Genomic DNA, 26125 nt, shown 5'->3' on the forward strand with positions numbered 1-26125 from the left:
TTTGACAAATAAGCTAAATTATACATTAAAGAAATGAAGGTCTTTTCAACAAATTGTGCTGGCATAACTGGATGTCAACATGCAGCAGAATGCGAATAGAACCATATATATCCCCATGCACAACACTCAAGTCCAAATGGATTAAAGACTTTAATATAAATCTGACCTGATAGAAGAGAAAATGGGAAGTATGCTTGAACACATACACCCAGGAGACCACTTCCTAAATATAATCCCAGTAGCACAGACACTGAGAGCAACAATAAATAAATGGGACCTCCTAAAACTGAGAAGCTTCTGTTAAGTAAAAGACACAGTCAATAAGACAAAAATGCAGCCTACTGAATGGGAAAAGATCTTCGCCAACCCCACATCAGACAGAGGACAGATCTCCAAAATATATAAAGAACTCAGGTAATTAGACATCAAAATTTCAAATAATTCAATTTAAAAATGGGGTGCACATCTAAACAGAGACGTCTCAACAGAAGAATCTCAAATGGCTGAAAGACACTTAAGGAAATGTTCAAAATTCTTAGTCTTCAGGGAAATGCAAATCAAAATGACTCTTAGATTCCATCTTACACCATCAGAATGGCTAAAACCAAAAACACCAATAGTAGTTTATGCCAGAGAAGATGTGGAGTAAGGGGAACATTCATACATTGCTGGTGGAAATGCAAACTTGTACAACCACTCTGAAAATCAGTATGGTAGTATCTCAAAAAATTGGTAATCATTTAATTTCCATGATGAATCTGTCCTGTGTAGTGTGCTGTCTTGCTGTCTACAGTGATTTTTCTCTCCCCCTTGTGGCCATGTATGAACATTGCAGCTTCTGCCCTTCAAATATATTGAAAACTGTTTCATCAGGCAAACTCCATTTCCCATTCTAGTTTTAGTGAAAAAGAAAAGATCCCTCCTCCTGAAGCAAATTATTTTTCACCATGATTTTCATTTTCTGTCTCTAAAATTCTCCCAAATTAATATGCTTCACTTTGAGGGAAACATTCACATATATTGTGCTAGAATGAATTCAAGATCTTAGGATATAATAGCTTTGCCTTCACCAGTTAGATACATGCAATATATCTAAATCATATCTCATTAATCTTATATCTTCCAGAATTAAATAAATACTTATAGAATAACCCAAGAACTTTCTAAAACTGACACCATGTGTCTGGCTAACAAGACAGCTAAACTGTAAAGAAATATGTGCCCAAAGAAAACATGGCTTCTCTCACTTAAACATTGCCTTCTAAATAAAACATTGACAGCCTACCATGACTTTAAAATTAATAGAAGCAACCTACTCAGTATTTTCACAACCTTCTCCCATCCACTCCTCTGCAGGCAGAGTTCTCTGAGAAAGTCAAGAAGGTTGTTCATTTCAACAAAAGTGAGTAACTGGTGTTGATTCAAACTTCAGGAGTCTAACCCCCAAGTAGTTTATTTTAGGCATACTTTATTTGGTAAAAATAAATTAAAATTTATGCACAATCTGGTGAAATCTTTTCTGCTGATAAAGAACACAGTCCCATGTGTTCAATGATGCTTAAGATATGACTACATCTTAAGTCTTTGTAAAGTACATGTGACATCTTCTATAAAGTCGGGTTCTATAAATTGAATACATGTGAATACCTTCCATAATCATAGGTTCTATAGGTTGACATTCTTACAACAAGGGTCTGGGTGGGGCCCTGTGTGGTCTCAGCCACAGGGTGTAAATGTCACCAGGCTATTAACCCTTCCATTTCCAGCCTTCAGGGCTGAAAGCAGGTTATGCATTTCTCCCATTAAAAGGACAACTCTTTCACATTCCTGGTTCCCCTGTCTGTGAGCACAAGGACCTCCCTCATCTGGAGTATGCACAGGTTAGTGACCTTTACTGGAGAGAGAATGCAATGTGAAACCCAAGATCTCATGGAGCCACAACAACGGCTGCCTTTCTATTTGGCTCAGCTAGCATGAAAAAGGGACACTTGGCCAGATGGAGCCTCTTCTTGACCCAGACAAATAAAATAACTTTACTCTCTGAATAACATAGAGTATGAAATAGTCTGTTTGTCTCTGCTGTAAAAAAATATTAGAGCTGGCTACTGGACAAAGGTTAGTTTTCAATTGGCAAATAGTTCTGGAGCTGCAAGAACAAAAGGCTAAAACTTGTAGCTTATAATAACCTTCTTCATGTCTAGGCATACAGGACAAAAGACAAGGAACACACAGATGATTTTTCTCTGTCTCTGTCTCTGTCTCTCTCTCTCTCTGTGTGTATGTGTATGTTGTGTATTCTCTTTCACTCTTACTTTAAAGGTATTAAGACCCAATAATAGGAAGTTTATCCTAAAAAATAATCTAATCCCAATCATTCCCCCAAAGGTCCCATGATGAGGAATGATCGCACATGAAAGCAGGGTCACAATAATTTGCAAACAGAATTCATTTAGTTGCTTGCCTTTTATTTTTTTAACTGGTTCCTTTATGTATTTTGACCAATCTTAGTCTCTGCTTACCCTGTCGCATCTGAAAGAAGCATGGGAACAAATTTTGACACTACTTTTGAGACTCTCATGAATGGAATGACCAGCTGGGATCTTCCCAAAGAACCCATTCCTAGTGAACTCCTTATTGGGGAGGCTGCCTTCCCAGTGATGGTGAATGACCAGGTACTCATTACTGCCTTTTCCTATGGCCAAGGCAGTCTGCTGGTCATATTCTATGAGGGCTACCTGCCACATGCTCAATTCCCTCCATTTCTTGTCAATGCAGGGAGCTGGCTCTGCCCCTCCCCAGGGGCTCCCATCACACTGTATTCCTCCTTGGCATCACTGGTAAACATCCTAGATTACTCTGGTCTAGAGGCACTGGTTTAGCCTGAGCCTGGAGAGGCTCTGGGTGTTTACTGCACTGATACCTACAATGACAGTTTGACTGAGAAGCTGGTCCAGTTTGTGAAGCATGGTGGGGGCTTGCTCATCGGGGGCCAGGCCTGGTATTGGGCCAGTCAACATGGCCATGACAATGTGCTGTCCAGTTTCCCCGGAAACCAAGTGACAAGTGTGGCTAGCGTGAACTTCACAGATGTCTATGGAGATGTAGACAGATTCAAGGTCTCTAAGAAGGTACCCAAGATCCCACTCCACATCAGCTGAGTGTGCCACAACAACCTCTTGTAGATTCTAACTCTTTGTAGATAACGCTGGTGTCCCCTCTTCAGTGTGTGTCCATTTGAATGCAAGCGATTATTTTTACTCATTATTCTAACTGCTGCAAATCAAAAACATGGTCACAAAAATGTCTCAAGGCACAAGAAAACCAGTCCATCTGGCCACTCCCTTCTCTGGGAAAGCAATCACTTACAAGAAAAGGTCACCCTATTTGCAATTGTTTCTCCACTTGGAGTGCCTGAAACATAGTCAGTGTCCTAAATGAGTCAGAAAACACTGATGTATCTATATGCAGTTGGGCCCAGCCTACTGCAGATGGGAATGTAGCAGAAATCAGAATAGACTGTGTGATACCATGCATATCAGTGGAAAAATCAGCAGGTAAGCAAAGCAATAAATAAGAATTCTATCTGATATTGATAGAAGCCCCAAGGGAAAAAGGCGTGACCCTCACAATGAGTGGGAGAGGAAAGGCTGGTTAGGCTCTTCAGGGAAGGCGGCAATCAAGTTTGTTTGGAATTCTATGGTATTTCAAGCAGAAGAAATAGAGTATATAGAACTCATAGTTCAGGTGAGGGAACATTAAAAAAGTACACAGGACTGGACCTCAGCCCAAATAGTAGGACAGACTGAAGAAAATAGTGGCATTGTCAGGACCCAGGTGTGGTGGTCACCTTATAGATGCTGGACTTGTGATCAGCCTGCCAAACAGTAGTAAGTCCCCAGATGAGATGTCTGCTGGCATTAACTGGAGTCCTGGAGAATAGATGGTGTTTAATAGAGATAAATCCCGTAGAAACCATCAACCTTGTGACCTTCTTCCTTCCTGCTTCACTGCATGGACAACCTCTGCCTCACCTAGCTGAACCCACCTGGGTTAAGGTAAGGTAGCCCAGCAAATGCAGCACAAAAGAAGGCAGAGTCTAGACAATGGCCAGAAGTACAAATAGGCAAGTGACCAGCAAACGGAATCCTATGGCTGGTAATTAGAGGGTAGGATGCAAAGTGGAGGAGGAATCCATAAGTAGCCCCTGAAATAGACCATGTGAGAGTTCCCGGTGACCTGTCTAGGATGGCGATAGTCGAGCTCCTAGAAAGAGGCATAGTTGGGACTTTGTTGCCAAGATAGAATCTAGTGATCTGGGTCAATGGACCAGATATGGAGTAAGAAATGAAAAAGATGAACTGACATTTTTGATCATAATGATTAACAATGTTGTCATTTACTGAAACTTCATAGAAAAGATCAAGAATTTAATTTTAGATTTTTTTGTGGGAGTGAGATATTTAAGATTAATTTTGCTTTTGCCATATGTAAAGGAATTACCACAGTGGATTAACAATTTCTCATTTTATATTTCTTATGAAGCCAGTTCAGGATTATGGCATGTTCTCCATGATGTAGCCAGCACCATGCTTTCCACTCTGTCCCATTTCCACTGTTGCATTAACCTTTTGTTACAACATGAACAACACAGCTCCAGGCTCTATTCTTTTTTTTTTATTTATTTTCTATTGAAAAAAATTTCTGCCTCCTCTCAGCCTCCCATTTCCCTCCCCCTCCCCCACTCCTCTCCCCCTCCCTCTCCAGTCCGAAGAGCAGTCAGGGTTCCCTGCCCTGTGGAAAGTCCAAGGTCCTCCCCCCTCCATCTTGGTCTAGGAAGGTGAGCATCCAAACTGGCTAGGCTCCCACAAAGCCAGAACATGAAGTAGGATCAAAACCCAGTGCCATTGTCCTTGACTTCTCAGCAACCCACATTGTCAGCCATATTCAGAGAGTCCTGGTTTATCCCCTGCTTTTCCAGTCACAATCCAGCTGGCCTTGGTGAGCTCCCAATAGATCAGCCCCACTGTCTCCCGTGGGTGGGTGCACCCCTCGCGGTCTTGACTTCCTTGCTCATGTTCTCCCTCCTTCTGCTCCTCGTTGGGACCTTGGGAGCTCAGTACGACGCTCCAATGTGGGTCTCTGTCTCTATCTCCATCCATCGCCAGATGAAGGTTCTATGGTGATATGCAAGATATATAAATAAAAGACATTGAGCCTATAATTTGTGATCCTAAAGAAGCTAAATAAGAAGGTGAACCCAAAGAAAAACATATAGTTATCTTCCTGGATAAGGGAAGTAGACAAGATTGCTGGGTGGGGGAAGGTAGGCAAATAGTAACAGAGATTTCTTAACAATAAACCATAACAATAATTATTTCCTGTGCCTTTCATCCTAGGGATATGTTAAGTTAGGTTGCTGAACTTTGATGCCCTTTAAAACAGTTCCCTTTTCTGTGCTTTATCACTGGGTACCTGGAAATGTCCAGTTGCTTATTTGCTTTTGATGTTTTACATTTTAGAATAAAGCCAAACAGTTCTGCATCTCAAAAATAAATTTTTAAACCTATATTCTGTTCCTATGTGAAATTTCTTCCTACCCTCCAGCTTAATAAGTGCATGCTGCATTATTTCTTTATATGCATGAGCAGACATATACATACATATCAGTATTTGTCTCTTTCTCTCTCTTTTTTGAGAAACAGTGGAACACACTCTCCGTTTTTCTCCTCTTACTCTTCCCACTCAATAGTTTTCTGGATTATCAAGCTGGGCATGGCTACATAACAGAATTCTAAGATGGTATTATTTTATGGTGAGTTTTCTTTTCTCATATACATGCAAATGATGTGGGAGTGTCATATATCAATCTGTTGATTTCATTGGTTTATCAATAAAGAAACTGCTTGGCCTGATAGGTTAGAACATAGGTGGGTGGAGTAAACAGAACAGAATGCTGAGTAGAAGGGAAGTGAGGCAGACACCATGTCGCTTGTCTCCAGGGCAAAAGCAATGAAGTTCCAACCCAGGATGGACGTAGGCTAGAAACTTCCTGGTAAGCGCACCTCATGGTGCTACACACATTAATAGAAATGGGCCAAGCAGTGTTTATATGAATACAGTTTGTGTGTTGTTATTTTGGGGCATAAGCTAGCCAGGCGGCCGGAAGCCGGGTGGCAGGAATGCCAGCCCGCAGCTCCTTCAACAGAATGGCGCCCAGACATGGATAACTACATCCACAAAAAGCCTGAGAAAGCTTTGGAAAGAATAGAGTAAAGCATGTTTTCTTGGTAGCAGCAATTTCTTGGGTCTGCTCGGCTTGCTAAAGGCAAGCAAGTGCTCTCATCTAAGAGAGGCTTCCTGACTCAGCTTTAGCTGCAAAACCTTTCAGCTCTTTTAAGAGGTCCTGCCACCAAACAATTAAATGTTGTTGACAAAAAGCTGAATGCATGCTTTTCGGTTTTCAGCCATAGCAGGGAAAAAGCTACGCCAATTTAAAGTGCTAGCTTTCTGGGCCATCCTGCCAGGCAAACTCTGACTCTTTCAAGCAGGCGGTCCCGACTACAGAGCTTTTGAGTGTTGTTTAACACTGTTGCAGCTTGCTTGCTGGCAAGGACGTTGAAATACCATAGAGTGTTGCAATAAAAATGGCTACAGTTGGTACCTCCACCATGAGGCTGGAAAGCTAAGGAATGGGCTAGATTCAGCCATCAAAGCCATGGCTTTAATCCTACCCATATTGCTCAGTATTTTAAAGGCTCATGTGATCAGAAAAAGAGAGAGAGATACAGTAAAGAGAGATTCAAAAACAATGAAAACTTTTAAATGATTTACAGTGTGTTAAAAATATATGCAGGCTAAAAGTTAAAGTTCTTAAAGTAAAAAAAATAGGAAGAAAGAGAGTAGTTGGGTGCAGTAGTACACACCTTTAATCCCAACACTTGGGAGGCAGAGATAGAAGGATCTCTGAGAGTTCAAGGCCAGCTTGTTCTACAGAGTTATTCCAGGACAAAGATATTCAGAGAACTTGTCTCAAAAAGTAAAAGTAAATGTAAAAGAAATAGAGGTTAAAATAAAGCCACACAAAGATGGAAAATACACAGAGAATCTTGATACTGTACACTATTATGCTCTCTTTGAATTGTTTGAATGCTGAGTAAAGAGCAACAGTTGCTAAAAGATATTTGTTTATAAATGCTGCTGAACTAATCCAAGATAGATATTTTGAAAATACCTTGACTTTAAAATTTGGATCTAAGGACATCATGCTTTGGAAAGGAGTTTCTTCTTTTGTTTTTACCGAGAATGAAACCCTGTGGATTGCTTCTATCCCAATATGGAATGATAGACCACGCCCTCCTGAATAGTTGCTGTGAACACCTTCAAAAAATTACTTAACTCAATTCCTGACTGAGATGAATCTAGCACACAGGTTATACCCTATAAGACCTGATTAACAGTGCCCCCATTCAGCAGGAAGCAGTTTGGAGAGAAATAACTGTGCCCATGTTCCCATATATTGTTTATAAATGTTCTTTTACATTTAAAGGGGGAAATTATATAGATATGAATAATTTACATTGGTATGGATTTGACTTTATTGATATAAATTTAAGGTCAATCTTGTTATATGTATATGTATTTCTGATATTGATTAAGGTATTGTGATTGTGTAGTTCATTTAAAAATATAATGTATATAGGTTGTTAAAGGATAATCATCTATAATAGTCAAGTTTGTAGTCATGTTAGATTTTCTAGATGTACACAGATATATTTTAGATAAACATTCTTCATATCTTTCAAAGACTACAGAATATGACATTCAATGTTTTAATAACTTAGGACTTTTCATGACAGTGAGACACTCTGCTCCTGGCAGCATCAATCTACTTCAAGAAAAAGATGGGCATCAAAGAGGATGCTTATGGAGTTTGATAGCCATTTGGGCAAGAAACTGTTCTTCCCTGGACTATTGCATAAACTGGACACAGAGAACCCACAGAGAGAGGACTTCTGAACTTGCCTAATGTCTGCTGGAAACTATGGGCCTGTAGGCCGAAGATGGATGCCCCAACAGTACAGAAGAACTTTGGGTGACTGTCTAGGCAGCAAGATGTCTCTGTGATTTCTAGAGTTTTGTAAGTTGCTTACTTCTCATTTACTTAGTAATATTATATATAGATAGTTATAGTTGTTTTTCTTTGTTATGATAAAAGATAAAATAGATGTAAATATTGTAACTGTAATTCTTGCTTGATAACTGTTTTGTTATATGTAATATTGCTATGTTAAAGTTAAAGCCTTCTTTTTTTGTTTAAACAGAAAAGGGGAAATGATGTGGGAGTGTCATATATCAATCTGTTGATTTCATTGGTTAATCAATAATGAAACTGCTTGGCCTGATAGGTTAGAACATAGGTGGGTGGAGTAAACAGAACAGAATGCTGGGAAGAAGGGAAGTGAGGCAGACACCATGCTGCTTGTCGCCAGGCAAAAGAGATGAATCTCTGACCCAGGATGGACGTAGGCTAGAATCTTCCTGGTAAGCACACCTCGTGGTGCTACACACATTAATAGAAATGGGCCAAGCAGTATTTATATGAATACAGTTTGTGTGTTGTTATTTTGGGGCACAAGCTAGCCAGGCAGCCAAGAGCCGGGTGGCAGGAATGCCAGCCCGCAGCTCCTTCAACATACACACAATAGGATGCCATGATGTACATACAAATATTATATACATATGAAATGATTACATCAAAAAAATTGGCATATTCATTACCTCACATATTTATCACTGCTTGTAGTGAGGACATTTACAATTTCCTCTTAGTGATTTTGAAATACACAGAACTATTTAATATCATTACTGTGTGATAGTCCCTACAATCAACTCCTCATTTCTAACCTAAAATTTTACCCTTTAGCTAACAAGGTGATGACTAGATAGTTATAAATTGTTGAAGACAGTCCAAAGTGACATTTGAAAGCACCAATATGCAAAAAATGCAAGTTGCCAAATAATCTAAGAATATATTAGAATTTCTGTTAATATAAAATTAATATAATTCACATAAACCTACATCTTATATATGTCCATGGAAAATGTTTTAATTTGAATAAGAACATTAAAATACTCACTGATTTTTTTGTTAATTGAATTCTAATATATTAGAAAATAGTTTTAGAAATAAAAATGACATAAGGTGGAATTTCATAATTTTAGAAAAATACTTTGAAAAGTATGCTTAAGTAACAATCATTGGCAGTCAGTAGATCTCAGTTCATTTCTTTGTGTGTGTGTGTGTGTGCGTGCAAAAATAAACTTCCCTTAACAAGCAACTTCAGGTGGAGGTTATTTTCTACTTCATTTCATAAAGATCAATTAATGTTAGTAGAATTTTAATGTTTCACTCTGTGCTTCTATGGTGTTATGCTTTGATATGAAGGATGCATTTGCAAATGTGTTACTATGTAGCTGTTTATCTCTTGGTAGTATTCCTGAGATAACCGAACAAGACTTAATTAATGGCATGGTGCTTGAGTCAGAGAGTCCTGAATCTGAACCCCAGTTTTTCATTTTTCTTGGCCCTGTGCCCAAGAGCAAGTTAGTTGACCTCATTAAGCACCATTCATGCAATTGACTAATTGATGCCTTGTGTTTGAGTGCTGAAAGCTATGAAAGGAACAACCCCAAATAGATTTTCTTGTTGTTTCCTTTATTCAGTATATAGTATCTCTTACTTCGCTCATACGAAGTTTGTTGAATGTTTGCTTAATTCTATACATCATTCTTGCCAATGGTATTTAGACCTTAACACAAACAATTGCTATGGAAATAAATTTTCGCGTTGCTGCTTTTTATAACCTGATTAAAAAAAACAACTGAAAGAAAAGCAATGCCACACTGAAGTAGTTGAGTGTTTGGAATTTTCATTAATGTTTCTCACAAAGTATTTACTTACATGTGTCTATGTGTGCGACCAATTGTTGGTGTCATTACACACTCTTACTTTGTGTTCTGGTTAAAAATAATTTGCTGTTTAAGAAGAATCTCATAATGAGAATTTTTAGTCACAATATAATGTCAAAATTTTCCATAGAAACTTATTTTCTTTTGTTGAATGTGAAGAATTTTATAGTTTTGTCCTTTAAAGGAGAAAGAAAGGAACCTTATAATCCTTTCATGATCATGTCACATCTTTAAAATAGTTTGACTTTCTCTATTAAAGCAAACAAGATAACATGCAATGTAAAATGTCTTTTATTAAAAAAAAATTAAGGTATCATGGTATTTGAAAATCTGGTTATTAAAAATCTAAACAATATCAAACACTTGACTTTCAAGGTGCTTTCTCTATCATGCATCTCTTAGCTCTGAAGATGCAGATCCTCCTTATACAAACTCAACATGAACACCCTGAGGACAGAGCCATCTCCCAGCCCTGTTAAACCAGAATTGTCTTGGAGCTCCACTTTACCATACTTCCCACTCCTGAGCACATCGCCTGGCACTGACTCCATGTTAGCCACCTGGCCACTACTTGCTAATGTTTCTTCTAGTCTACCAGAATGTACAGCTTGGACAAGATCTGAATGTCAACTGTCCTATCCAATGTTTCATTCTGTCACCACATTGGGGTCTTGATTAGTTTTGTTTTCCCTGTCAGTTAAAAATTAACAGGCAGGAAAAATATCTAGGAGACAAATAGCAGCAGGGAAAATCTCAAACACAGCAGATCACAGAAGACAGATTCAGCTGGTAAAGGAAGGCTTTTTTAAGGGGTACAAAGGCCCATACATGCACAAAAAGACAGAGCAAGAAAGATCCTTCACAAAGCAGAGCAGGAGACCTCTCCTAGAGGCTTGGGGATTTTTGCAATCTTTGAAGGTTCTTCCTTCCCTAGCTTATGGTTTGTCAGTTTGAAGAAAGACAGAATAGCAAATCTGCCCACAGCTACTGTGGAACATACCCAGATCAGACTTGTTGAGCCAGTCCCTTGGCAGGCCCCTACTCATAGTAACAAAGGCTCACCAGACCTTTGCTTTAAGCTGAGAGGCTTAAGAGGGTAAGTAAGAAACCAGTCATCTTGGAATTTCATCACCTTTATTGTCTAGTTATGACTCCTGTCCTAACTCGCTGCCTACCGGGAAAACTAAATCCCAGTCCCTCAATTCGTACTTTTATATTTCATATAATCCATAAACATTGAACATTTCCAAGAAAGAATGTATGTGAATTGAATGAACTAATGTCCTGTACAATGGTCATGGAAAATTTAAACCTGTGACTGGGAAATAGCACATAAGCAGGTGGACATGGAAGGTTTTGCTGGTGATGCTGTACATGGCTAAGGCACATGCTATATGTACCTAGCCAAGGACTGGATTAGCTTGTTCAAACTGTTGTCACAAAGGACACATTTCTAAAGCAATAGAAATTGATCATCTCATAGATTTTGAAGGCTATTATCTAAATCAAAATAATTGTAAGTTGATCCCTCCTGAGTATGTGGGAATGACTGTACAGTGCCTTTCTCTAATTCTTGTATTTTGAAGGCCATCTTTGCTGGTCTATCCCTTGGCTTCTAGAGGCATCATCTTGGTGGTATCATTGTGTGAGGACCTGACTTTGCAAACTCTGTTTTAAAGAAAAGGCTTCGTCTTAAGCCATAAAAGGAGCAGGGGCTAATTTCAGCTCCAGAAATGTGTTGCAATAGCAGAATTTGAACAGATACCTAGAAAATAGCCAATTAATAAGCTAGGATCATAAAATTTAATGAGGTCTAGATTCTCCTGAAAGGCATCTGTCCTTGAAAATAACTTGTTGGTTATTGTCAGCCCCAAACCTGAACAATGATTTCAGAAACTATCTTCCCCCTATATCCTCCTTATCCAATCCCAAGCTGAAAGGACGTGAACTCCTCTGATTAGGGTGTTTCCCTTTTGAAAGTTCTACCCTGCCAAGACTTTCTGCCACACTTTCCTTACCCACCATGCTGGGGTGCTGGAAAGGCGTTGGTCCAAACTTGAGTGTATATATTAAAAAACCCTCAAGTAATTTGCATCAGAAATACAGCTCTGAATTTATTTGGGGGCCAGAAACTTGGGCATAACAATTGACACTTGGTATTCTTCTTGGATGAGTCTTCAGAATATAAGGATGCTGACCATATTGAGACACCCTACTTGAATATGGTTTGATCTTAACCTAGCTAGCTACGATGCTAATTTTAATCTAGGTCATGTTCTGAGGTGTTGCAGTCTACACTTCAACATATGAATTTGTTGTCGGATGCAATGCAAACCATAACAATGATCAGTATTGTGTTCCTTGTTTATCATATACAGGGTCCCTAAAAATCCCATCTTCATAGCGTACTTATATGCATAAACAATCATTAGCATGTTAGTGCCTCACCGTATATCAGACACTATATTAGGTAGTGCATTAGTGATCTCTTTAAACTCTCAGAAATAGATGAGAAATGATAGTTTTGAGAAGGAAAGTAGTTTTCATCTGATTATCTAGTTACTTTGCCAAAATACAATGATCACACTTTGACTATCAAAATGCTGAGTGACCCACTCCCTGGATCATAGCAGCTGTGTGCCAGCACGGAATGCAAACCTTCAGGTAGCTTCAGGTTGCATGACCACTCCTCAGAAAGCTCTCCACCAGCAGCTCAGAGTTCCAGAAGCCTGTCAGGAAATGATGGGGGAACACTGAGGGTGGCCTGTCTTATTGCTGATTCTTGTAGCTCAGTGTCAGGACAACTCAGAGTAAGGCTTGAGCCTCTAAAAGGGGAAAAAACCAAAACTGAACCCTGAACCCACATGACACTTGCTGTGTCTGTTTGAAAATGAGATGATGAAATGAGACACCATGTTTGCTTTTCTCTACACTGACGTGGAATTAAGGAGGAACACAGCACAAGATAGACTTTTTTTTAGTAGTGTTTTATTGCTTAAACAAGTTAACTAATTTTACTTTTAAAAGTATTTAATTATCATTTAAAAGCACATTGATTTCAAGTTCAAATGATAAAAGTATATAAAAACTGATTCAAATGACCTGCAATTGTAATGGTCACCATGTTCCCAGAAGACATTTTGACAAATGTAGGGTACATCCTGTTTCAATGTCTAGTTTTACAATTTTTGGATTTTAGCATATTTTAAAATTTGACTTAGTCTCTTGGGGATCTAATTTTTACATTCTATTGAGTCTTTCTCAATACTATCTAATACTGTCTTGCTATATAGCATTAACCTGATTTATTTAATCTCTCTCCTTTTGTTTGATACTTAATGTATTTTGAAATTGTGGGGTTTTTTTGATTTTTGAAATACAAAGAGTTTTAAAAGTTTTAGGTTTTATGTTAGCTACTTTTCAATAAAAGACAGTAAATACTCCATTCAGGGATAAATAAGAATTAAAAAAATGTTTTACACTTATTAATTGATGTGGGATATCCTTCTGTATATATGTTGCTTTTACTGGTTAATGAATAAAGTTGTTTTGGCCTATGGCATTGCAGAATATAATCAGGATGAAAGAGAGGGAGAGAGAAGGCAAAGTCAAGGAAATGCCAAAGGAGAAAGACACTACCACAATCTTACCAGTAGGCTACAACCTCATGGTGACACACAGATTAATAGAAATGGGTTAATTTAAGATGGAAGAGCTAGTTAGGAATATGCCTAAGCTATTGGTCAAACAGTGTTTTAATTAATATAGTTTCTGTGTGATTATTCAGTTCTGGGTAGCTGAGAACCAAAGAGCAGTCTCTGATTACAAAATGGCACCCACTGTCTTAGGGCATGGATCCACATTAGACCTAAAAATCTTAAAAATAAAAGAGGGCTTCTAGACCCACAAAAGTGGGAGGCAAACACAGCTTTTTGGTAGCCACATTTCTTTCTTAGGTAGGCTCTGTTGCCTGGCATCGAGCAGAGATGCTGCTCCTTTAAGAGAGGGCTACCTGACTCTGCATTAGCACCAAAACCTGCACTGCTTCTTTAAAAGATGGTTGTTCTGTCTCTTCTGGAAGGTCCTGTAGTTAAATGGAGTTTGTGAGCAGTGTGCTACTAGTTGCTTAATGGTAATAAAGACCTGCTGTGTCCCTGGAGCTGGGGTGGTGAATGTGGCTAGCAGAGGTGGTGAATATACCTCCACCATATTAAAAGGCTGCAAGAGGTGGAGCCAGCACCCAGGGCAGAGACCACACTGCTTACCATTTTAAAAGTGCTTCTTGTCAGAAAAGGATTTCAGATATACAATAGGACAGATTCTTACATAAAAGACTTCTAAATGAGACACAGACTGTTTTAAAAATGTACATGGGCTTGGGAGAAAGAGGGAAAAGAATATAGACAGTTATAAAAAGAAGTAAATAGTTTAAAAAAATAAATGAAAGTCTTCAAATGTACAGTGATAGTAATTAAAATAAAAAAGTACAGACAGTTATAGATTAAAAGAGTAAAGAAAAAGGTAAGCCATGTAAAGATGGAATATACACAGAGAGTCTGGATTATGTTTATTATTGTGTTTTCTTTAAATATTTTGACTACAAGTGAGCAAATACAGAAAGATACTTTGTTGTATGGGCTTCTAAGTTAAACCAACATAAAGGTATCTTGATTTTAAAATTTGGGTGTTTTGGAAAAGCGGTTCTGCATTTGTTTCCACAGAAGATGAGAACCTGTGGATTCCTTCTAGGTTAATGTGGCTTGATGGAACAAACCCCCACACACACTGAAAGGCCTTCACCAACCCTAAAATACTTTGCCCAACAAACAGCAGCAAGTATTTTGGAGAAAACTATGCCCAAATTCCCAATATGATTGTTTATAAATGTTTATGTTTATTTTAAAAGGTTGGTTATAAATGGTTAATGAAAATAAGGGGGATATGATATAGAGATGAATATTTTGCCATGGTATGGTTCCTGATGTACTGATACATATTTAAGGTCATTTTGTTATATGTTTATTTCTACTCTTTTTAAATCTATTATGCTTATATATCTCATTTTAAAATGTAATGTATAATTAAAAATTACAGATTAGTAGTCATCTATAATAGTCAAACTTGTAGTCATGTTAGGTTTTCTAGATATACAGAGCTATATTTCAGTTAGATAATCTTTAACATTTCAATGACCTATGGAATATGGCATTTGAAAGGTTTTCAGAATTTAGACTTTTCTCAACAATGAGACATGTATGCTTATGGAAGCACCAATTACTTCAGAGAGGTTGATAGGCATTGGAGAAACTCTTTATGGAATTTGCCTTCAATATGACAAATTGTTCTTGTCTAGACTGCTTGGCAATAAGTTGTAGAAACTGGACACATGGGACCCACAGAAAAATGACTACTGAACTTTCTTAAAGAAGGTGGGACAGTCCTTTAGGGTTCCCACTTCATGAAAGAGTATCATTTTGCAAGATACACAAGAAAGTGACTGTAAACTGCCAATTTAGTGAAACAGACTTTCAGATTTCCTGCTTCATGGAAAAGTCTGCCAGATATTATGTGCTTGTAGGCTGAAGATGAATGCCCCTATGGTACAGAGGAACTTTGGTTGACTGTCTAGGTAGCAAAATGTCTTAGTCAATTCTAAAGATTTGGAAGTTGCTTACAAGGTACTTCCTATTTACTTAGGTACTATTTATTATATCTTTCTGGTGTCTTTGATGGGGTTGAAGACAGATAGTTATAGTTTTCCTTAGTTATGATAAAAGATAAACTAGATATGAAAATTTAGATTCATAAAGAAATATTGTTACTGTAAATCTTGTTTAATACCAGTTTTCTATATGTAATTTTACTGTGTTAACTTTAAAATTTCCTTCTTATTTAAACAGAAAAGGGGATATGATGTGTGATATACTTCTGTATATCTGATGCTCTTATTGGTTAATTGTTGTTTCGGTCACCTGACTAGCTTACACCCAAAATAACCACACAAAAGTCTATTAATTAAATGACTGCCTGGATCATTATCTCTAAACTCTAATTTTCTAACTCTCACATCTAGATTTAACCAATTTCTATTAATCTGTATATCACCACGAGGTCGTGACTTACCACTAAAGGTTCAACAGAACTGATTCTGGCGGCTCCATGGCAGTTCTCTCTCTCTGCTTTCCTTCTCTGAGAATTCAGTTCTGTCTTCTCCGCCTACCTAAGTTCTGCCCTATCAACTAGGCCAAGGCAGTTTCTTTATTCATTATCCAATGAAAACAACACACAAACAGAAGGAACTCCTACACCAGTTACAGAGACAAGGAACTACTACTTTCAAAAGGCTTTCTGTAAGTTCCAGGCTATGTTGAAACACAAGGGTGGGAACTTGGAAAAGAAGTGTTTGGCAAGGTTAGGAGTAGATGACCCAGGCTTCCTTCAGATTCCTGCACAGGGTGTTCCTGCTTATATATCTCTGCATCGGCTCCTGAAGAAGATGCTGTGACAAGCTGGCCTTCCAGAGGTGAGCAAGAAAATCCAATTTCTAGTCACTCCTGTGAGGCTGCAATGTTCCATCTGACCACAGAACTGGCACATTCTGGGACTGATTGCTCCCAACTATCCCATGGACTTGGTACTCAGACCAGCTCCTCCAATCTCTGCCCCTCGGAGCACCCAATCACTGTGGAGATCAATGGAACCAATCCAGGTACAGAGTGGGCAGAGAATGCTGGCAGTATTCTTGGCCTGGGAGAAGGTGGGTTTGGCTGACTTTGCAGAACCTGGGAGGTTCTGATCCTCAACAAGGATAGCTCCTTGCTTTGCTACATACTTCCAAGACAATGGAAGCTGGGGTGGTGCTTAATTAAGGCCAAGGAGGAAAGGGTACAGGAAGTGTGGATGATGACTTGGAGGTCATGGAAGAAAAGCTGTGTCTGTGGGAGGCTCCAGGTAGAGTCAGTCCAATAGGAACACAGAACTCAGCCTTCTCTGTGTCTTGTCAGGTAACAGTGATGCCTGGATGAGCACTGGTCTCTACCTTCTGGGAGGACAAAGCGCAGAGGTCTCTCTCTCTGAAGCTGCTGCCTCTGCTGGCCTGAAGGTAAGGCTAGACACTTGGAACCAGCACAGCCCCAAACATAGCCAAGACTCTCTCAAACCACAGCTATTTGTTTATATCTCCCTTTAACCAGAAGGATTCCAGGGGAGGGTTCTTCTGCCTTTTTTATAGACGGAACAACAGAAACTCCAAACTTCTAATGACCCAGGGTCATTCCTAAGCCTGATTTCCAATTTTACCTCCTTAGAAGGATGAGGAAGAGTTATTTTACATACCATTACTTGATGAGGGAAGTCCTTCTGTCTATGTGTTGCTTTTATTGGTTAATGAATAAATCTGTTTTGGCCAGTGGCTTAGCAGAACAGAGGGAGGCAGGGAAAATTAAACTGAATGATGGGAGAAAGAAGGTGGTATTTGAGAGAAGCCATGTAGCCCTGTCAGATATAGATGTCAGAACTTTACTGATAAGCTACAGACTTGTGGCAATACACAGATTAACAAAGATAGGCTATTTTAAGATGTGAGAAATATGCTTAAGCTATTGTCCAAACAGTATTGCAAGTAATATGGTGTTTGTGTGAATATTTCGGGGCTGTGCAGCCAGGAAAAAACAAGCAGCTTCCTAAAACAAGTACTAACCATTTTTCCTGAATGCAGAGGCCTGAATTTGTCCCCTTCACCTTGACTCCTACAAGGTATGATTAATCCCATTACCTGTACCATGAGGAGAAATGACCTCCAAGCAGAATTCTTCTGCCCTCCTAGTTCTGACCGTCATTTTCTGCTACACGTAGGGGTTCTTATATCAGCATTTTGAGATATCGGGTTTATCGGCTTCAACCCGACAACAACAAAAATGCAGTCCCACAGAGCACATTGGCATGAGCTGAGCAGAGGGAAGCGGATGAGGTCTCTGCCTCCTGCCCAGACTCTGCAGCATCTGGACTGACTTGTGTCTGTTCACAATGGGTACATTAAGAAGCCCTGTCTCACATAAAATATCAGAGCCACCCTTTTGTTTATGTCCCATGTAAAAGTCCAGGATTCTGCCTGGTAGTGGGGTACCATGAGCCCCTTATCAGTTATGCTTGAAAACTGGGCAAATCCCATTGAATGGAAGTCACTGATGTACACTGTTGTACACCTTTCAAAAAACACTTAAGGTACTTTTAAGTCCAAAAGACTTTGGACTGCTATAGTTATGTAGCCTGCATGCATCCTTCACGGAAAAGGGAAGTTAGGATTTCCTGTATGACATCCACCTTACATATGCCCCTAACTAAATTCTAAATGCCTCCTGGGTGCTCTAATTTCCTTCATGTGGTGTAATTGTCTGTCCAGGTGCAGATTGGATGTCACACTGATGACTTAAGCAAGGCCAAGAAGCTATCTCGAGCCCCTGTCGTAACTTGCAAATGTCGTATAGACAAAACACAACAGTCAGTCTCCTGCCGCTGGGGTGGTCTCCTGTACATCATTGTGCCCAAGGACTGTCGGCTTGGACCTTTCTCTGTTACCATCAAGAAAGCAGTACCTGCCCCATACTACCAGCTAGGTGAGTCGACTGGGCACTGAAAAAGATTTGAGTTGCAGGTGCTTTGGTGACTATGAGGTTATTATTGAAATATAACAAGGATCAATAGATGGGGAGAAACAGAACTATTCACAAATCCACAGGCAGGGAACAGAATCACCCTTGTCTATAGATATTTTGGGTAAAAAGGAGAGGGGTCTAGTAGTTTGTCCTTTACCTACAGCCTATGAACCTGCAAGATAGCATGACATTGTTTAGGTGTTTTCCTTCTGGAATTTCATTCCTCTGTGTCTCCCTCGCCCCTCCCTCCCTCCCTCTCTGTCTCCATTTCTCTCTCTCTCTCTCTCTCTCTCTCTCTCTCTCTCTCTCTCTCTCTCTCTGTTTTTCTATGTCTCTGTCTCTCTAGTCAATAAAAAAATGGGTGGCAGGTTCTATGCTATATACTTCCAGGGAAGACATCACTGGAGGAGTGGAAGAGCTGTATCCAGGGTAATGTGGGCCCCTGGGGAGAACTGGCTACAGACAACATCATCCTGACAGTACCAACTGAAAACCTCAAGACTCTGGAGGATCCAGAACCTTTGCTGCAGCTCTGGGATGAGATTATGCAGGCTGTGGCGAGGCTGGCAGCCCAGCCCTTCCCTTTCCAAAGACCTGAGAGAATCGTCGCTGATGTGCAGATCTCAGTTGGTGAGTGCTCCAGGGGAGTGCTCCCAGTAAGCAAACTCTGTTTTGTTATTATTTTATCTTTCTTGTAGTGCCCAAGCATTGTAAAGCACAATTTTGTTATTAAAATGCAAGGGAGAAGAACAGAAATGCATGAAACATGATGGACAGAAAGATGTTTATAAATAAAAGGTTAATAATTGGCATCTTACATGATGCAATTTTCTAAGACAGTTATGACCAGAAACTCAATGCTGGGAGGCCTCCAGTGGCTGTCAAGAACTTTTCCAAAAGAATGTTCAACATGGACTACTTTCCTCAGACATAAATCATAACTGAAATGGAGGGGAGGGACATAAAGCAGTCTGAGGTAGGTATGGGAACCAAGGACTTTGCAGAGAAGATACATAAATGTAGGGAATCAGTTCAGAGTCCTGCTTCCTACGATAGGGAAGCTAAATTTTTATCTACAAAACTATCTCTATCATGACATGCAAATCTGGTTAACAATGCTGATTTGTGGGAAAACTGACATTACCCTAGCTTCTCTAGTCTGGACATAGGGCATCACGTCATAGCATCACAGGCAAAGGGAGATCTGAATAACAAAAGCATTAAATTCTAGCAAGGACAGTTCTGTAAAGTATTTTCCAACCATTCAGAGTCAGAGTAAGGATGAGGACAAACCTTAATCAGGAGAATCTGAGACATGGTCATTTGCTGTAGAAAAGCCAGATACTTTCCAAACAGCGCAGATATTCTGGAATCAGTGGATATGAGCAAAATTGTGGAGGAAAAGCTCAACAGTAGAGGGAGAAAGTGGAGGCAGATCATGCTTTCATGCTCCATCTTTGCCTTTGCTTCCTCAGGCTGGATGCATTCAGGCTACCCCATCATGTGCCATCTGCAGTCTGTGCAGCAGCTTGTCAGTTTGGCAAACATGAGACGTAAGGGCCTGTGGGGGCCCATTCATGAGCTGGGTCACAATCAGCAGCGCCATGGCTGGGAGTTTCCTCCCCACACCACTGAGGCCACCTGCAATCTCTGGTCAGTCTATGTGCATGAGACAGTCCTGGGGATTCCCAGGGCTAAGGCTGCTCTCGAATTGAAACCTAAAGAACGAGAGAAGAGGATCAGAGACCATCTTCAGATGGGAGCACCCCTGTCTAACTGGAATGTCTGGACAGCACTGGAGACATATCTGCAGGTATGGAGCACAAATTCAAGGAGATGATGCTGACAGTCATGTAGTAACCTGCCTCCTAAGAGTGCTCCAATTCCTACATGACCCCCAAACCTGTGACCACACTTGCATGTGGGTCATTCATGTCATCTCTCAGCTCATATACTTGTACCATAAAAGTGACACCTCTCCCAATTCCAGACCCCGGATTTTGGAATATAAAAGGAAATGAAAAGTATTCTGAGAAATTACATAGTACATTTTTCTGTGCTATATTGAGCTTTGACGTAGAGGTAAGGCCCTGAGTCATATTCTAGACTCCTTTGCTTACAGGCTTTGCACTTCATCCTTAAAGAAGTTTCAAAATAGCCACTGTTTGGTTATTATTTGTTTTCCTCACCTTTATGGGTTGAGTGACTGTTACCAGCCTCTATAACAACAGAGACATATGTACAGGGCAACCACATTACAAGTAAGTATTGTAGGAAATGTATCTCCTAACAAGGTTCCAGGCTTTGGCTACCTCACTGTAAGCAGAAGCATTGTTTACATAAATAATAACCAACCAATGGGAGAGCAATGAAGTCATAAAATTTAGTTCATTTCCTGTGGGTAAGCATCTATCTTTGTCCCCTCACTAAAAACAAGCTTCCAGTTTTCCAGTTTTCATGAAAGCTATTTTCATGAAAAAATATTTAGACATTTTGTGCTATTTCAATCCTGTGCAAAAGGCTTATCTAGCTCACTTGTCAAAGAGGTTTATAAACCATAAGTTAAGAATTTAGCCAGCTTGTTCAAAAGCGCCTACTTAAACAACAGATCTGGAACCTAGTGTTGGGATTTAACAGCAAGCCCTGGCTTCATAGACTGCTACACTCTAATGTTTCCGTTCACTGATTTTGAAGACTGGATGAGATGTGGTCTCAGTCAATGAGCAACTCAACTCAGTCAGGTTGGGAAAAAATTTAAGATCTGGATAATACATTAAAAATAAAGCTAATAATAGTAACTGCCTTTTATTGAGTGGCTCTTTATCCATTGGGGTTTTAGAGAGCATCTTTCCTAGATTGCGGGATAGAGTTTGACTCTCAAGGGCTGTTGTGATCCAATATGGCAGCATTTATATGGAAACACAGAACTGGAGATGGGACAAACAACAGGTTTGAAGGTGATGGGAAGCGGTTCCTGATGGCGAGATATATCTAGGACCATGCACACAGGCAGCATTCACATTCGCAAACTCAACACCATATTCTTCCTTTCTTTGTCTTTCCAGCTCCAGGAGACCTTTGGGTGGGAGCCATTCATCCAGCTCTTTGCTGAATACCAAACCCTTTCTGATCTCCCCAAGAACAATGGGAGCAAGATGAACTTATGGGTGAAGAAGTTCTCTGAAACCGTGCAGAAAAACCTGGTCCCCTTCTTTGAAGCCTGGGGCTGGCCTGTCCAGAAGAAAGTGGCTGAGAGCCTGACCCACCTGCCCTCCTGGCAGGATCACCCCATGAAGGTGTACATGAGTGTGGAGAAGTAAGGGATGTGGAGCAGGAGGGTCAGTGGTGAAGTGGGATGAGAAAGGACCACACTGCCAGCTTCACCACTGTGTTCTGGTTTGAGATTCTCACTGCCTTAACTATTTTTCTCAATCATTTGTCTTTAAAATGTATTTTGGGTTGTTTTCAGTATCATTCCAGTCTCTCTTTAGATCCCAGAGCTCCTGTGATAAAGAACCTAGAGAATGTCCCTTCTGACATCCCATCAGCACATCCTCAACTCAGGAACCATTTCCTTAGATATTAACATTCCATTCGTACTTGATGTGTGCTTTGCATTTGAAAAGTGTTGAGGAAATACTCACTGGACATAAGGAAGAGTCAGTCCATTATCCTAGGAACTGTGCACGGTGTTTTCTGAGTTACATGGATAATAATTCCAGCAGAGTTTCAAGGCCAATACAGTTAACATTACCTCATCATCATACAGGAGAAAATGACAGGGATATTAAACAAGTTTTAGAGTCAAAACAGAAAAGAGAAAGATTCATGGTTTGGCAGATGTCCTTAACAATGATAGACTGTAGATCTTATTCTCAACAAATTTTCAATTTTAGCAAAAATTTGCCCAAAAAATAGACAAAAGTTTGGTAATCCCTATTCTTTTCCTATGTTCATTATTGCATTTTGACTAAATACCAGATCAAATCTCTCAAAGGTTTTGATATCTAATTTTCTCTATACCTCAACATAGACTCATCTGTCTTAGGGGGACCAGCCTTGGGAACCAATTTGAACCAAGGTATTTCAGTTCTCAGGATACTTGTATTCTTAATTGTGATGGGAACAGGGAATGAGTCCAGGGATAATGCTGGAATTAGCAGGTTACTTAGGAGACAAAACCAAAACCTAAGCTTGTACACATCATCTCTATGTAGGACTTGGAGCTCTGTGGTGGTTTCTTCTCATTCCTGCAGACAAATGCTGGCTTAACCTCTGTTTTAATGCTCATGATTTTGAGTCTGTAGCTGCAACAGATTACTCTTGAATGCATAAAAACCCATTCTCTGCTCACAGTTTTATTTTTCTATGTTTAGAAACCTTATGAGGAGAAGATATATTCAAGAATAGTTAAGTGCAGCCAAAGTCCCTGTGTGAGCATTGGAAGGGGGTCCCCAACTGAAGAACTGTTGGCAATGGGTGGCTGCTGGGAGGGGAGTCCTCTTTCTTCAGAGCTATAGCCCACAAGAGGCAACCTATTACTTACACCACTCACATCACAGGCAGCACTAAGTGGACTTGGTGCATTTAATTAATGAGCATATGAATGTGGGGGGAATAGATATCTGGGGATGGGAGGTGTGGGGAAAATGTTGAGTGGTTTTGATCAAAGCACCTTATGTGTGGGTATGGAATTATCAAACAATAAAAAAGAACAACAAGCCAGATGCACCCAGCTTTTCTAGATGGGAGTTTGTTTTTGTGATTTCTCTTAAACTAGACCCTTTGGTTTGGTCGCCTTCTTGTACAGGGCATTTGGTTTCTTGGATTGGGTCTCTCTCATGAGCCACCTTCTTTCTTGGAGCCAAAGCCCCAACAGTTCTCATCAGCAATAGAAAGGGTCAAGCTGTTTTGGAAGGGATTGATTTTCTAGCCAATAAGAAGCTGGAACTAATGGGCCAAGCAAAGCAGTGTTTAAAAGAATACAGTTTCCGTGTAATTATTTTGGGTATAAAGCTAGCCGTGCGGGCGGCCGGGTGCCGGGAACATAGCCCGCTGCTCCTATTACAACAATACCTGATATTTGTTCTTGTGTATAATTTTGTATTAGGCTTAGAACTTTCTTATTTAAACAAAAGGGGGAGGTGCTGTAGGAATTCCTACCACCAGTAGCCTTCAAGTTACCCATCCTCTTGGGCTTGGCCTCTTACACTATAAATGCCTATGTAAAGCACGCATCCAGCCTCTCTTTTCATGGCATGATTCGGTTCTTGTTCCCCATTTGTGCAGAGGATTGTGATCTGTGACTCTACCTTTAAATAAATAATCCTTTATTACTCTCATTTCTGACCTAACATAGGATTTCTTTTTAGTGTCCTTCTTCAACAAATGAAAAATTCGTTTTCTCTAGCAGAGTCTCATGAGTGATACAAACCATTCTTAAGGCCAGGTCCCATGCCCAACAGCAGATTCCCAACACAAAATGAACTCAAGGATACTTTTGGGGGTTTATTTGTTTGTTGTCTCATAGTGTCTTGACTGGCCTTTTTCCCTCTTTACCCTACAAGCTTCTCTATTATTGTTTCTGGTTTTTCTGTTATTTCTGTTCATGCCAATGTATGTGTCTTTGCATCTATTTGTGTTTCCTGGCCTTATTCTTTGTCTCTTTGGTTTTTTTTGTTGTTGTTTATTTTTTGTTGTTTTGTCTTATTCTGGTTGATTTTCTTAGTTTTATCTTATTTTGTTATTTTTTTCTTTATTTTGGGGTCACTTCTTTCTTCGTTAGATGCCTGTTTGTTTTCTAAAGAAACAAAGCAAGAAAGGATGTGGATTTGGGTGATAGGGAGATGAGGAGCACCTGGGAGAAATTTGGAGAGAGACAAGCATAAACAGAATATATTGTATGAAAAAAGGTTATTTTCAATTAAAAATAAATAAAATAAATAAATTATACGTAAAGGAATTTATTGTTTTTTCATGAAGAATAGCTTAAGGAAATCCAAACATTTTTATTGAGGTTGTATGTAGAAGTAGAGAATGAAGCAATAGCAACAACAAGAAAACTTATTCCCTTTATTTCTAGTCCATGAGTAGCTCCAAGATGACTAAGTCTCTGTTACTGAACCAGCAAAGGTAGACCATAGAAAGTTAGCATCAACACAAGTGGCCTCATTGTGGACAACCAAATTATGCCAGGCTGCTCACAGTAATTAAAAGTAAATTGTCTACACTTGGGAATGGCATTCAGGCAAAGCAAGGCTTTCTTGTTTCTTCAGAGACAGAAACTTCAGGTGCTATGTTCTTCAGTCACATGAATGCAAGTTGGCTATAAGGGACACCTTTATCAGAGATGCTGCCTTTAGGATGGCCATGGAATTCCTTCCTCAGTAACACAACTTTTATTTCTCTTGAATAATCCTTAACAGACCATTTGAACAGATGTGATGTGTGGTCATTAAGAGTCCTTGAAAACTGAACTGGTTATTTGTGAATCAGGTCAGTTAACTATATTAACACAGAGGAGACGGTTGTAACAACAGCAAAGTAAAAATAATCTTCCCTTATATAATTTCACTGAAACCAAACAACCTAAAAATTCTATTTCAGCATTTATTTTCTCCCAAGGATCTAGGAATGTTCTCTTTAAAACACTTTGTGCTACAATGTAACCTTGAGAACATTGTAGCAGTATCATTGATGGTGGGGTGAATTTGTAAAATGAATGAAGTTCCATGACAGGCAAATGTATTCACTAGATTCTGTGTAGTCATCTGCTGTTCCTTTGTAATTTGTAGTCCTAAAAATTAATTTTTTAAAATAAAGTCCATCCTTACAAAAAATAAAACACTTTGTGCTTACATTTCCCCAGAAGAACCAAATAAGAAGTTTTGTTACTGTCCCCATTTCTCGAGGAGAAAGCAGAGACACAAAGCTAACAAACAGAACAGCTGTATTTCTGGATCTGGAAGGTGGAAGTTGGACCTTCTGATGGAATAGTACTAACCTGCTGTCAGATCCACCATGGCCCACAGTTCTGCCTGCATCAGACCCTGACCAGTTTCTGGACTGCAGAGTCTGGATTCAAGCAGAAAACTATTACTGGATAATAAAGGTCATTCATAGTTTTCTGCTTGAATCCAGACTCTGCAGTCCAGAAACTGGTCAGGGTCTGATACTGGATAATAAAGGTCATTCATGCCGGGCGGTGGTGGCACACGCCTTTAATCTCAGCACTCGGGAGGCAGAGGCAGGCAGATCTCTGTGAGTTCGAGACCAGCCTGGTCTACAGAGCTAGTTCCAGGACAGGCTCCAAAGCCACAGAGTAACCCTGTCTCGAAAAGCCAAAAACAATAAAAAATAAAAAAAATAAAGGTCATTCATTCAAGGCACAAATACCTTAAGTCACTGGTTCTCAACCTCCCTAATGCTGTAACATTTAATAGAGTTCCTAGGGTCACTATGACTGCCAACCATAAAATTACTTTTGTTGTTACTTCATGACT

General features: G+C 39.6%; 1 protein-coding gene across 1 annotated transcript; it reads left to right on the forward strand.

Annotated features, from left to right (window-relative positions):
* Positions 1–2540: 2540 nt before the first annotated feature.
* LOC102001771 (TRPM8 channel-associated factor 2-like) lies at positions 2541–22000 on the forward strand. The gene is given in 9 exon segments (XM_013352466.2): positions 2541–3178; positions 3469–3554; positions 16263–16499; positions 16502–16678; positions 16974–17071; positions 18371–18584; positions 19014–19253; positions 20099–20436; positions 21689–22000. Coding segments are annotated over 9 exon segments (2283 nt in total). The 3' UTR covers positions 21944–22000.
* Positions 22001–26125: the final 4125 nt, after the last annotated feature.

Source organism: Microtus ochrogaster, linkage group LG12, assembly GCF_000317375.1.
Source record: "Microtus ochrogaster isolate Prairie Vole_2 linkage group LG12, MicOch1.0, whole genome shotgun sequence".
In the NCBI taxonomy this organism is placed as follows: domain Eukaryota; kingdom Metazoa; phylum Chordata; class Mammalia; order Rodentia; family Cricetidae; genus Microtus; species Microtus ochrogaster.